Below are 15351 nucleotides of genomic sequence, written 5' to 3'. Positions count from 1 at the left end.
ATTACAATAGAAGTAATTCATAAACCCATACTTGCCATTTCATAGACAAACTGTTAAGCATGTGCCCAGATGTGTTATATGTATTATCTCATTTAATTATCACCACAGTCCCTAAAGAGAGGGAATATGATTCTCGTTTCAATGATGAGGGAACTGAAGAGTAGAGAAATAACCCAAGTTCCCAAATGGGTGGAGGTGATGGTGATCGTGGTGGATGGACTCAAATAAGGACCTTTGGAATTTCAGATCCTATTCATTAACTAATATGCCATGCTGTCCTCCAAGAATTTTAATATCTCAAAAATAAAAATAGAAAAATTTCCTATGTAGCTAATTTTTTTTAAGTATATAGGAGACTTGGGGACATCCAGGGAGAGGATGTAATTATACCAAAGCTCACAAAGAAGATTGCCACTTTCCTGTCTGACACCTACATATATATATATATATATATATATGTATATATATATCCTTAGTCCTCCAATGGATATACTATTTTGGGGGGTCAGCTTTACTGAGGTGCAATTTACATATAATAAAATTCCCAAATTTTAAACATACAATTTGATGAATTTTGACAAATTTTGACAGACTCCTGTGACCCACCACTATAATCATGACTTAAAACATTTCCATCAGATTAGTTGTTTTATAGCGATACTGAGCACTGCCCTCTCTGTGGTGGCCTGGGAAATATTTAGGGGGGTGGATATAAAAGGCAATGATCACGCACCCTGTCAGCTGGCCTCACAGAACATAGAACTGAGTTCCAACGGCTCTGTGTAGGGACTGGAAAGGATCTCCCTGGACAGAGTTCCGGGCTGGCACTTACTCCCCATCTCCTTCTCAGACCTCATAGGTTGAGGAGGAACAGGCTACCATGTGAGTCTTTAGCACGCGCCCTCGCTGTCATCGCACGTGTGAAGGGAAAGCTCACGTCCCTTTCTTCCTGCTTCAAGATACTATGTTCACACAGTTGCCTCTGATCATATGAATTCTCCAGAAATAATATTGAAATTAATACTGAAGAGCCCATAACTTTTGACCAAGCAAGATGGTATATAATTTTTATTTTGCATATAGCAAACAACAGGATCTCACAATGCCAGGTAGCCAAATTCAGAGGTTTATATTTGAATGAAATTTGCCAGTCTGCAACTTCCTGTAGCTAACACAGCAGCCTCACAGCTGCCCCAAAAGCCCCTCCATGAAAATGAGTTAATTTGAACTAATGGGTCATCCAGGTAGTGAAGTGATAAGATTAGGAGTTTCACCTTGAGTACATTTATTGTCATTTTTATGACCCAATAATATTTTCAGTTGCCAATCTGGTTGAAGAAATATACTGAAATGTATAAGGAAAAGATCTCCAACTGGTATAAGATTTTTCACACTACTATATAATTTATTTCTAAATTCTAATGACATACTTTAGAATGTGGCTCTTTAATCTTAAAGATAATTGCTACTAATTAGTAATTATTACTAATTACTAATAATAATCATAGCCACTCGTGGATAGCTGGGCTTCCTTTTCAATTTCTATTTGTTTTTCAGAGAGAGAGAGAGACAGACAGACAGAGTGTGAGAGGGGGAGGGGCAGAGAAAGACGGAGGTACAGAAGCAGGCTCCAGGCTCCCAGCTGTCAGCACAGAGCCCCATGAGGGGCTTGAACTCATGAACTGTGAGATCATGACCTGAGCCAAAGTCAGATGCTTAACTGACTGAGCCACCCAGGTGCTACCCAGGCACACAGGCACCCAGCTGGGCTCCCCTTTAAAGGAATTCATAGCAGTCTATATATTTAATACCTCATTGTCACCACACCTTTGGTTGAGAGAGGGGTTGAGGATACTATACTGTACATTCTAAAACCTTGTTTTAATATCTGAATTTAGGGGCACCTGCGTGGCTCAGTCGGTTAAGCGTCCGACTCTTGGTTTTGGTTCAGGTCATGATCTCATGATTTCATGACTTTGAGCCCCATGTCCGTCTCCAAGCTGACAGTGTGGAGCCTGCTTGGGATTCTCTCTCTGCCCCTCCCCCACTTTCACTATCTCTGTCTCTCTCAAAATAAATAAATAAACTTAAAAAAAATAATATCTGAATTTAGACCCATCATAAGTCATACGATTTTCCTCCAGCTTTGAAATTAATGTAAAGTTAATGCTGGATGTAACACAATTAGTCTTTCAGTGGATCTCCATGTTAGGTTGGAATATCTTCTTCTTCCAGAAGAGAATGGGCATAGAGAATCAGATGCCTTACTTAATGTTAAACCATGTAGTAGAACCAGGCGCATTCTGATTGGTGTGAAATCTTATACTGTGAATAAACTATACTAACCTTGCTCTAATGAACTTTATTAGTTTTGCAAAGTTTGAAACAGGTTTTGATTTGTGGGCCACTTATCTGAGTTCCATGGTAATTAGCCATAGGTAAGAAAAATATTCCACAGTGAATAGGAACTATAGTTAGAAGCATCTACCATGTGCCAGGTGCTTTCTATAAGGCTATCTTATTATAAACTAAATACTATCACCTCAGTTTTACAAACAAGGAAACCGAGCATCAGAGAAGATAAGTAATATGCCCAAGATCCCATGTCTAGTAAATTATGGAACTAGCTATAAACCCAGAGTCTCTGCCTCCCATATTTCCGCTCTGTCAAGCTCTCAGTGACCTAACAAGCAAGTTCTCTGCACATGCCCCTTCCGTCAAACCAGATATTTCCCGGGCACCTCTGATGTGCATGTCACAGTGCTGTGTAGACAAAATGCCACTCAGAGGCTTGGATTGGGATCCACTTAGGGAGACAAGCCAGTTCGTGGTAGATTAAATATGGTCACAGTTTCTTTGCAGCCCCCCCCCCCCATTAAGAAGTGGAGTCTGTCCCGCTACCCCTCAGGTCTAGGATGGTTTTGTAACTTTCTCTAACAGCATGTAGCAGAGGTGATGATGTGTGCACTTCAAACTCTAGGCATCAAGAACACGTCCAGTTTCACCTTTGCTTGAAATCCTGCCTTATGATCTCCTCTTCAACAAGTCAGTCTCAGCTCCTGAGTATGAGTATGACTGACGGTGGAAGTGAATTCCATCACTCCTGCCGAGGGCCAGAACTGACTGCCAGATATGGGAAGGAGGCCATCTTGGACTTCCAACATGGTGGAACCTCTGGCTAAGTGCAACCACGTGACTGAGCCCCGAGGAACATCCGGCCGACTCACAGGATTGTGAGAAAGAATATGTAAGTCTCATCACCTCCTAAGGTTAGGGTAGGTTCTCATGCAGCAATAAGTAGCTGATGCAGATGTACCCAGGAAAAAGTAACTCACGGATGCCAACCCAGGCTAGATTATACAATGTGAAGGCAGAGTGGAGGGGAGTTACTGCCTTGGGGAAAGGTGACTGAGTCCGTTATATTGTGGGAGATATTGGAGTCCTAGTTTCCAAGTGCATGGTACATACTCTACATATTTAATTGATTTAGTGAAAATGTATCACGTGCCTAGTATGCATTGGGATTGTGTAATTTCCAGAAATAAAAAGGATAGGGCATGGGTTCTGTTCTTAGGGAGCAAACAGTTTCATAGGGAAGACAGTTGCACAACTGTATAAATGGGGTTGGGAGGACTAGCATTTCATGAATATTTAGGTCATGCCAGATTCTGTACCAAGCACTTGACATATACGGGTGTGTGTTTCATCGTTTTTATTAATGGCTCATATTTTTGTGCTTTGTGTCTTCTGCTCTGCACTAAATGATTTGTGCAACATTATCATTAAATCCTCACTAATGAAATAGATGGTTGTAAGTTATTATCTCTAGACTACAGACTGCAAAACTAATAGACGGTATAATGGACTTGTCCAAGGTTGCAAAGCCAGTAAGGGATGTAGCTTGATTTAGTGCAGATGGGGGGTGGGGGTGAGCATGAGGGCTGGGGGTGGAGGTGAGTTGCTGTCTTGGGGGAAGGTGACTGAAGACACTATATCGTGGGAGGTATCTGAGTCCAGTTTTGAAGGATGAAAGGAGATCAGTAAGAAGACAGGGTAAGGGGCATTGTATTTGAGGAGAAAAGCAAAGGCTTGAATGTGAGGCTAGCATGTCACAGACACGGAAATGTGTGCAGGAAGTGTGCAGAGAGAAAGCTGAAGAGAAGCTGGTGGAGGGTGTGGGAACCAGCTTATAAAGGGTCCGGTAGCAGGCAATGGTCGTGGAGAAGTTCCTTAGCTATGTACACATAGTGGTAGTAGTATTGTAGGAAATTTAAACTGTTGCTGAAAATGATGGGTCAGAAATGGACGATGGGTGAGGGCAAGGGCTCTTGTAACTGAACAGAGATCCAGCGGTGAGGGTCTGATGGGTTCTCCTTAGGGGAGGAGTGTCAGGAGGCCAGCAGGTGATTTTTTTTTTTTTTTTCAAACTCTATTTGGCTTTGTGTTAGAGCCTGCCAAGGGTTGATCCTCACCGTGGGAGTGTTGAGGGCTGCTGGCCACCTGTCCCAGTTGTACCAGTTCCCAGGGCTCTTTCTCTCTTTTCTTCTTTATCACCAACTTCCCCACTGATGCTTGGGTATAAAGAGGGGGCTGGCCCTTCTCCCTCATGCTGTACTTTCACAAAGCAAAAACCCCTACGTTCTTAAATGATTTGATAATATGTTGTATAGGTCCAATCCAGAAGCCAATAAAAATTTGTGAGGAAGGAATATTGACAGATGTATCCTTAAAAACATTTGCCACATGTCTACAAAGCCTAGATTACAGAGGAGGATTTATCTCGCAAAGAAACAGCTCATCTGGGTTTGCGCAGTTTGTTTTCATTATCACCAGCTTCTGGCAAAGTAGGTACTATGTAATCGATCTAAAATGGAGAACATAAAAGGGTTAAATGATTTGCTTAAGGCCTTCAAATGTATAGAGTTAAAAGGAACACTAAAAGTCTTGTTGAGGTTCTTTCTTGGGGGAGAGGATTTACCAGGAGAACATTGATTTGTGCATTTTTATAATAGTGCTTGTAAATACTGAACACAGATTTTGATGTTCATTGACTTATTGGTATAGCAACTTAATTTCTTTCTAATAAAGTGTCATAGAAAAATTCTGGAAGACTGTACATGAAACTCAGTATGGGAAATAGAACAAGGGGAATGGGTAAGCAGGAGAGGTCATGGACTTCTATTATTTACTTTATACCCTCTATTCTGTTTGAAAATTTACCATGCATCCTTTTGTAATTAAAACACCTAGTTAATAAAAGTTTAAAAATAGAATTCAGGTCCTTTCTTTATTGCAAATCTCAAAATTAAAACAACAACAACTGTGATTCCAAGTGTCTTACATTTCAGGTGTATGAACTATTTTATGTCCTTGGGAGAGCTAACACAGTTATACAATTCCAACCTTCTGACAATTTCTTGAAATTCTACTGTTAAAACTCTCCTGCTTGGCACAAAACTATGTCCAGGCTGTCTCTGTGGGAAAGTGATTTCTGTTGCCTAAGTTACAAAAGCAAACACTTTTTTTTTTTTTTTTTTTTTTTTTTTACCCCCGGTGTGCCTTTGGAATGCTATTTGTATTTATTTAGCTAAGTAATAACAACGGCAGCCACTGGGATGCTCGTTGATAAATGGTCCCGCACACCATGGCCAGAACAGAATCTGCAGAACTTTAGCCCTTCCAGACGGACTTGCCATGGCGGTTTCACTGCAAACCTGATTATTTTGGCAAGCTGCGTGAAAGAATTCACCACCAGGAAATATTTTAGATTTCGTGATAGTTAAACAACAACAACAACAACAACAACCTCAGAACCAATAGAGCAGCTGAAAAAATAAGTTGTTTGCAAAAGGTCTGCCTTTATTATTATTATTTTTTAAGAAATTCTGTAATTGTGAAGGAGCAGGTGGTTGGGTGGAGAACATCCAGAGCCCTGGAAATGTGGTTCAGTTCTATAAACAAGTCAGGATAGTGGGCTAATTAAAGTCAGACAATGGGCTATTTTGAAAAGCATAGATCAAGCATTCATTCAAATGAGTGCCAAGGACATAATATGTACCTCTTGTATTCAAACATTGGCATTTTGAGTTTAGAAGGCATTGCCTACTCAGAAAAAAATTTTTTTTCTTTTTTAATTCTTTCTGGGCTCACGAAGGGGGTTGGTTGGCAACGTTAACAAGCAATATGCAAAGCGCTGAGCTGTAAGAGGGAGCAAAAGGTTAGGGGCAAGACACTCCCAGGGTGGACCCTGATCACCTCGAAAACATTACAAATAAATGGAACATTACAAATAAATGGAACATTACAAATAAATGGATCCGTCTGCTGGCAATTCAGAAAAAAAGTAGCAAGGGCAAGTGAAATGTACTTATTAAAGAAAAATTATAGTTTTCCTAAGAGATTTAGTAATCACCACAAAGAGAGCAAGTACTTCTAAAAAATAAGAAAAATAAAACACTAGCAAAGCAGAAAGACACACAGTGGGTCATCCGATGGCCATCTGCTGTGTGCAGGCAACTGGGGAAATCTTACTGAAGTGAAGTCACATTGTAGGATGAGAGGTGACATAATTAGGAGAGTTTATTTTGAGAGAGAGAGAGCATGGGAGGGACAGGGAGAGAGAGAGAGAGAGAGAGAGAGGAAGAGAGAGAGAGAGAATGAATATCCCAGGCAGGCTCTGCATTAAGTACAGAGCCTAACACGGGGCTTGAACTATCAAACTGTGAGATCATGACCTGAGCCGAAGTTGGATGCTTAACTGACTGAGCCACCCAGTTGCTCCAAAAATAATTTTTATAGTAAGTTTTAAGAAAGCAGGGAAGAGAGTATGGGTATTTCTTGCACTTTGTATGCCTTCAGAGCTTGGGACCACTGTCCAAATCGTACCCTTCTTCTAACCATGGATTCAATTTCACATACACATGCTCTGTTCTTAGATTTGACAAGACAGGGCTGCAATGGCTGTGATTTCTTCCTTGAAGAAGGAGGGTGTGGCCAACTCCCTAAATTTAAAGCATGGATAATCAGTTCGTAGTCTTATTTACAGCTGCTTCTTTCTTCGTTTGGCGTCTTCATTGTTGTAGCACCACCGTTAGAATACCATAGTGAAGTAGCCCAAGATATACATTGTCCAAGTTCTAGTAGGTTTGGGGAGGTATTTCTGGATTAAAATTAGATTTTGATATCAGTCAAGGCTTCTGTCTGTCTTTAGCATGGAATACTAAAAATTGGCTTAGTGTCTAGGAAATGAGACCATTGGTGGTCCCCTCTCTTCATCTTTTCCCATACTTTCATGAGAAGTTGACAGCATAAGGAAATTACTCTCCCCTTTCCTTAGTGGCTATTATATTTGTTAGGAATATGCATAGGAGCCTTTAGTGTGTAAAACTATGGGAGAATGCATGGAAACTGGGAGAGCATCTAAACGGTGGGTCACCAGAGACAGCAGGCCAACTGAGCTGGTAAGCTCTGCTTTTCCCTAGGTTCATGGATCTCTTTCAGCCCTCAAGAGAGACCCAACAGGGTCTCTGCCTTCTCACGTGGTGGAGTGGCATTCTACATCCATTCCCAGGACCAAGCCAGGGGATACCAGCTTCTCAGGCAGCTAGATAATACTAAAGAAACCACACTTCATTGTAAGTCATAGCAGGAGAGTAAGCGATAGGGAAGAAGAAAGGTCAGGGAGAAATGGGTTGGGTGAGGAAGGACCTAGGGATCTCCAGGAGGGCAGCAAAGGGTTCTGCAAAGGTCAGATGGTATGCTGTGACTCCGGTTCAGGAAATGTTTTCCTCTTTTTATAGAGAGGGCCAGGTGCCATGGTGAGCCCAAGAGACCAGAGATGCAGGAGTGGTGGGGAATGACAGGGAATATTCTGGAAGCAGGTTCTAGGACAGAGCTAGAGATAGGTTCTAGAAGGAAATTAAGAACTTTTTGTGTCTAGTTCTTTCTAGGATCTCTGGGTGTCACAGGAAAGGAGAGTGCTGCTTCTGGTTCAGGGTGGGTGTGGCATCATCTAAACAACCTACAGAAGCACTGCAGGGATGGGCGGGTTGAGAGGGAGCAAAGGTCATGACCAAGACCCAACATCACATATGGAATCTGAAGCAGAAGCCCTGAGGCAAAGTGGTTATTCCAAAGCTAGTCCTTCCTTGGACCGGAAATGTAAATTAAAAAGGCAACAGGAAGCAATCCAACAAACCTGGGTCACATCTAAGCTCCATCACTTTCTACCTGATATTTACTCTTCTCATCTGAAAAATAGATGTGAGTGCCATCCTCTCAAGGCCACTGGGCTTCTTGTTGATAAATGACATATATTTTATTATCAATGACATGTATTTTATTAAAAAAATTTTTTTAAGGTTTATTCGCTTTTGAAAGAGAGAGACAGAGCACAAGTGGGGGAGAGAGAGAGGGAGACACAGAATCTGAAGCAGGCTCCAGGCTCCAAGTTGTCAGCACAGAGTCCAACACGGGACTTGATCTCACAGACCATGATCATGACCTGAGCCAAAGTCGGACGCTTAACCGACTGAGCCACCCAGGCGCCCCAATGACATATATTTTAAAGTATATAAGTGAAAATATTTATAAGTCTATCAGTAAATGACAATGATTATTATTAAAAATTCTCATCTGCCCCAGAGAGAACTGAGGTGACAGAAGGAGATCCGGGCTTTGAAGTCATCTCAACTGTCTCACCCATACTGATCTTTGACTAGATATTAAAGTTAGGGTCAGAACATTTGCACTGTGCATAATTGGTCTTGTGCTTTCTGTGATTTTTCTGTTCCCTCTTCCCTTGAAAACTCAACTTGCAAAGCTCTACCTGAACCAGAGGAAAGGAGATATATCTTTCTCAGAACAAAGAGGGGTTCAGCTTGGCTTTGGAAGTTGGGGAGAGGGTTGTCAGTGGGTGGGACATGTTCTGAGGTCAGGAAAAGCTATCAAGTCAAATTGAATACTGAAATGGGAAGAATCTAACCCTCCCCTTCTACTCACAAGGACACTGAGGCCCAGAGAGAAGGAAGGAATCGCCCAGGACCACTGAGAGCCAGAAGGAGGGGTTGAAACAGACTGAGGAAGGAACTTTTCTGTTTTGATGTAAAAGAGATGTCTTGGATGTGTTTTCCAAAGCTTCAGAGAAACCAAAGAGATCTTGAGATGCTATAATAAACAGTTGCCAATTGCATATATATATTTTTTAACACTTCACAAGAAATCCAAATGCAAATCACAGATATGGACATCCCAGTGTTTATACTCGGTGGTAACTGAAGTGTGCACGTGATTGGTACTGCAAAACAGCAGCTGGATGTATAACTAAACAAAACTCTAACTAGCAGTCCTGATCGAAAGGCAGACAGTTATGATGGATGGAGCTAGGCAACACACATCTGGCTCACAGTTCGAGGTTCGCCATCTCTCCATAAAGATCAAACACTTCCAATTACCCTATGCCATAAATGCACTATCTGGCACCCACTTACCTGCTGTTACTCCAAATTTGTCATCGATATGTACTATTGTCAGGCTTCTTCCTGTGTTTACAATGTTTTCCTTCCAGAAATAATTAGGACATATTGTGAACCAAGACACCCAGCTGACAATATGGCCTTATCCTACGTGTTCGGGGCATGGGCATTTTATCAGCTCATTTAAATGTAAGGATTTAGGAAAATACACAAAACAAAAGCAATTGTAAGTAGTTATGATGTGGAAAGCAAACATTCGAGGTTGATGTGAAAGAATCATGACAAGTGGAAACAGTTAACTTTTGGTTTGTGTATGTATAATACATAGAATTCAAAATATAATCCAAATCCATTTCCCACTTGGGATTTATCTCCTTAACATTTTCTTTAGTTCAGGCCTTCCAAAACACCTCAGAAGTCTTCATATATTTTCCCTCACATTTACGTAGAATATTAATTTAAAATAACTTTCATATCTATTTCCTTGTTGGTCCTCACTATAGCATTTTTTGAGGAGTGAGCAAGAGAGTGATTAGGATGTCCATAAACCAATAAAATAGACTGAACAGCAGACCCTGATCCCAGGCTGTTCATAATCTCTTCCAAACTGCCTTGTAAGCCCCCATTCTGCGGCATAATTTTTACTGCAAACTGATCTCTGCTTCCTACTTAGTAAGTTGAAATCTTCCCCCTCATGCCAGCTGTTATGTACTCAAGGCTTTTAAATGAATCTTTATGATAGCTTAAGAAAAACTTGATTAGAAAGCTCAATAGCCTGCAAATTGTTCATTGGATTTCAAAGTAAAATGAAAAATTGTGGCTATGAGCCTCACTGCATCTTCTTGTTAAATCCTTTTTTTCCTGTACTATAAATAACTGAGAGTTAACTAAATTTTGTGATGTTATTAAAATTTTTCAATGATTTGCTTTTATGAAACTCAAGTGAAATAGTGTAATTGAAAAAACATGCAAGAAAAACCTACATCAAAAGTCTGATTATTTATATTTTTTGGTACTAGATGTGGGTGAATGGCTCACAGTTTAAATATTCTGCTAGAAAATGTAGGAGTGTGGTAAAGGATGACCTAGAAAGATTTGAGGAAGAAAGAGAAAAACCATTATTTAAAAACAGATGTCCACAGTAATAGTGTGAAACCACAGGATCATGGCTAAGATGTATAGAAATGGTTTTAGGTCCAGTCTTTGGTGAAAATCTCTTTGGTGAAAGGGATTTCTTTCTCTTTGATTCCTACTGCAAAGATGTGAAAAACATTAAAACATTTCACGGTATCAAAAACAGATGTTCTGGAAGGAAATTGCAGTAACAATGGACTAACACAGCCTGTGTAAACTTATCAAAGTGTTGTCGCAAAGAAAAGAGCACCAATTTGGGCATCAGATGGATACTTCCTAAAGGATACTTATCCAGAGGGAAGTAGCTTTCATCATATATGTGCATTAGCTTCCTAGGTCTGTGGTAACAAATGACCATAACCTGGGTGGCTTAAAGAGTCAGAAATGTCTTATCAGTTCTGGAGGTCAGAAGCCCAAATCAACGTGTTGCTAGGTCTGTGCTCCCTGTAGGACCCTAGGGGAGAATCCATTCTTTGCCTCTTCCAGCTTTTGGTGGCCACCCACGTTCCTTGGCTTATGGCTGCATGACTCCAGCCTCTGCCTCCTGACCCCACTGCCTCTTGCTCTTTTGTGTGTCTTTTCCTCTGTGCGTGTGTCTCTCTCAAACCCTCTCTTAGAAGGATGCATGGGATTGCATTCAGAGTGATGCAAGACACAATCTACTTGGATAATCTGAGTAAGTGCCTCCTCTTAAGATCCTTAACTTAATCACATGTTTTTCCACATAAGGTAACATTCATAGGTTCCAGCGTTTTGATGTAGGATTATTGGGAGGGTCCACTTTTTGGCCAGCACACTCTATGGTAAAACCGCATGGTAGGGTCTCCAACCTCCTCAAGTTAGCCTCTGATTGGTTATTACCCATGCTGTCAGTAGCCAAGTTTGAACATGGTCTTGTTAGGATGGCTTCCCTAACCAAACATATTCAAGATATTCAACCCATAGCTGCGTAGTGTACTGGCGTGAAAAAGAGAAGGTAGGCTCAGGATCATCCATCCAGTTAGAACCCCAAGTGCCCACCAGCAATGTGATTCTCCATGATTCCTGCTGAACAGGTTAGCATTTGCAATGAGGACAGTAAATAGGACCTCTAAGGAATACGGTGTCTTTCTTGAGGTACGCAGATATTCTAGAATAGTGGTTGACAGATGAACAGTCAAATCAATTCATGGAGGTAACTTAAGCCCAAATAACCATATTTTGGGAACATAGACATTTAATTACCCCAATTTAAGAGGTCATTGGAGTGGAGGATACGAGTAATACACTAGTGTTGAGACCCAGGTAAAAATATATGCAAACCTGTAGACAAGGCTAAGTTCATGCAGCCTATGCACTTGGTGCCTGAGAGTAACTACCAGAGTTAGGGCGGGTTTGCACCTTTCTTGTCCTAGAAATTCTTTCTCGATGATATATTTTCCTATATTTTGATTTTCCTTGTCTGAATATGCTATGGTCTGAATGTTTATGTCCTTCCAAAATCCATATGTTGAAATCCTAATGCCCAGAGTGATGGTATTAACAAGTGGGAGGTGAGTAGGTCATGAGTGTGGAGCCCTCACAAAGGGGATCAGAGCCCTTATAAAAGAGCCCCCAGAGAGTTCCTTAGACCCTTCCTTTACATGAGGGCATAATCAGAAGTCAGCAGTCTGCAACCCCGAAGAGGGTCCTACCATAATCTAGCCATGCTGGCACCAAAAACTTGGACTCCCAGCCTCCAGAAGTCTGAGAGATAAAATCTTGCTGTTGATAAGCCACCCAGGCTGTGGTGTTTGTTACAATAGCCCAACTGGACTAAGACAGCATGAATCAGGGACTGTTCTACCTCAGATCCCAGTGATCTGTCCCTTTTAAATGTTGAATCAGGAGCCAGAAGACCTGCCATTTGCTAACTATGAAGCCTGAGAACAATCACTTCCCATCTCTTCTTCTCTTCCCTGTTTCCATCTGTTCAATGGGAAACCATGTGAATATCAATCTCACAGAGTTTGTGCGTCTGTCCGATGAGACGACATACGAAGAGATGCCCTGTAAACTGGATTGTAGTCTTCCTAGCATGTGGCTATGCTCCTGGTCTTTCGTCTTTAGTCTGATGCTTGGTTATAGGGTCTTATATATATATTTTAAATAAATTATATTTATTTTGAGAGAGAGCACACCTGAGTGGGGGTGGGGGGAGGGGCAGAGAAAGAGGAGAGAGAGAATCCCAAGTAGGCTTCATGTTGTCAGCACAGAGCATGACGGGGCTAGGACTCACGAACCGAGACATCATGACCTGAGCTGAAATCAAGAGTCAGACGCTTAACGGACTGAGCCACCCACGTGCCCCTAGTCTTATATTTTTTAAATGGATACACAGATTTTCTTCTCTACCAGGGTTTTTGGTGTTTAATGACATAGACCATGTATTATGTGTTTCTTGTATCCACTTTCACTATCACACTTTCAGTGTCACGGGGCCAACAGCAATAGCTCAACAAATTGTAATCTGGGTGGAGATAAGAACCTCGGCTGTGTGAGCGAACCCCTGCTCTGTACCCTATGGTAAAGTTCTCAACCTCTGGCGAGCAAAGGAATCGGCCAAGGGGCAGGTTGAAAAATGACCATTCCTTGGCTCCTGTCCAATATTTCCACATTTGTATACATGGGACGGGACAAGGAATCTGCAGTTTAAAATGAAATCAAACAATATGTTTATTATGAATCATGTTTATATTGTTATAGCACTGAGAGAGTAAAAACATCAGAAATTAAAGAAAACATACTATTTGATAGTCACAGATCTTGAGCAAAAATTGTTAGTTTTAAAAAGAAGAATATATTTATATATACCATTTGGAAATACTATGATTTCTTGGGTTTTTTTTCTTCTTCTGTAATTCTGTCTGGGATAGTGCCTTATCTTTGTATGTATGTCTTGATGATAATGATGATGCCAAGGAGTGAGTTATAGCCTCACGCACACTGGGCAGATACAGTATCTGTTCCCTGACTGTGTTTTGACATCACTGTGATTCCTGTCTTCCCAATGCCTAGAACGTCCATTAGGTTTCACAATTCTGACTGTAGCTGTGGCCAAGCCATCCACATTACTTCCACAAAGCTGTGGTTCATTAGAAGAGACTCTGAATTCTCTCTCTCTCTCTTCCTTTCTTGATATGAAATTGGCATGGATATTTGTAACACACACCCCAGATGACTCTGAGCAGCCACTAAGAAACACTGTACTAGGAATAGACAAGGAGCCGATGATTTTGATTTTCTTTTCGTCAGCTAAGCTCCGTTTGTTGCACCAGAAGAGAGGATGTGGTTTAAAATAAAAGAAGACAGAAGATGTGCAGTGAAAGCTCTTGGATGGGAGGAAATAGGATCTGGAGTTGGTTCATTTGAAACATGTCCCAGAAATTTGATCCCAGAGCAGCGTTGGATGCAGTGCCCATATCCTGAGCAGCCACAATGGAAGAACCGGTACCCATTGTGTACCAGCCCCTGTGCTGGGCACTGTACGTCGTTACCACATTTGCTCTCATGTCCTGCATCCAGCAATGCACGACAGATGCCTGACATTCATGTTGTTACATTTTGCCAATAGACTAAGTGATTATAAACCCATCTTGCTAGCTAATTGCTATTTCCACTCTAGGAGCATTTTTGGAGATCTGGGTGCAACTACTTAAACATTTTAAGTGCAGGGTAGAGCTATTTATGAAGACACGGATGGCAGATAGAGAGGTTTCAGACTTAAGACATCTCCAACTCGGATATTTCCATCTGATTTTGCTATAGGGAGGGTTTCTCTAAGTTGTCTCTATCAGATTTAGAATAACGTGTCGATGAAGATTGGCATTGTCCCCACCAGCTAAGCCTTCATTAATTCACGATTGGGAGAAATGAAAAAGTCAGGACATATCATCCATTCTTTGCCATGAGCTGAGACAGCCAGCCAGTAAGTTCACAGAGCTCTCCAGGTTTTTGCCCATGGGTTGACATTTGTACCCCAATATATATTTTTTAACGTTTATTTTTGAGAGACAGAGAAAGACAGAGCAGGAGCAGGAGAGGGGCAGAGAGAGAGGGAGCCATAGAATCTGAAGCAGGCTCCAGGCACTGAGCTGCCAGCACAGAACCCGACGTGGGGATTGAACCCACGAACCGTGAGATCATGACCCGAGCTGAAGTTAGATGCTTAACCGAATGAAGTACCAAATAATGTTAATAATGGTAATTATACAGTGTGTGCTAAGTAAATGAGGGCTTTGCCATTGAGAATATGAGACTCAAGAGGAAAGATCGGAGATAACTAGCTTTCAAAGAGGACTGAGGCCCCCAAAGACTTCAGAATGAACTAAATCGAGACTTACATTAAATCTTGAGTTACTTGTCTGCCTGGATCGTTTTTCCGCCAGTAAGTCTTTGACCGTGTGCTTCACTCTCACGCCTTGATACACGCGTTTGCTGTAGTCTCCTGTGACTTAAGCAAATGGAATAGTAACAATCAAATGTGGATAGAGTAATAGGTTAACCTCCCCAGGGACGCATTCAAGGCCTGACAATTGTGACTGTTTGCTCACTGCAATGATAGACTTCTTGAATTTGCAGTGGCTCCAAAAGAGGACGTTTAGTCTTCCTTCCTTGATAGAAACTCATCCAAGTTCTGTGTAGGCAGAAAAAGCTCCCCCCTATTCCATCTTCTACGCAACAGCTCCTCAAAGTGTCCTCTTTTTTGTACTCTGACTTGTCAAGA

At 41.4% G+C, this 15351-nt stretch overlaps 1 protein-coding gene across 6 annotated transcripts in view; it reads right to left on the bottom strand.

The window, feature by feature from the left end:
• Positions 1-15351, bottom strand: part of POU2AF2 (POU class 2 homeobox associating factor 2) — a 490852-nt gene that overhangs the window by 11571 nt on the left and 463930 nt on the right. For all 6 annotated transcript variants that reach the window (XM_058686716.1, XM_058686718.1, XM_058686717.1 and 3 more), the window contains one exon: positions 14969-15078. Coding sequence is in view for 1 of the 6 variants with exons in the window: in XM_058686714.1 (XP_058542697.1) it covers positions 14969-15078 (110 nt within the window). In the remaining 5 variants the exon portion in view is untranslated. The remainder of the gene's footprint in view (positions 1-14968; positions 15079-15351) is intronic.

Source organism: Neofelis nebulosa, chromosome 10 (genome assembly GCF_028018385.1).
Source record: "Neofelis nebulosa isolate mNeoNeb1 chromosome 10, mNeoNeb1.pri, whole genome shotgun sequence".
Lineage (NCBI taxonomy): Eukaryota > Metazoa > Chordata > Mammalia > Carnivora > Felidae > Neofelis > Neofelis nebulosa.
Note: the sequence above shows the minus strand (reverse complement) of the source record. Positions and strands in the feature narration are given on the sequence as shown.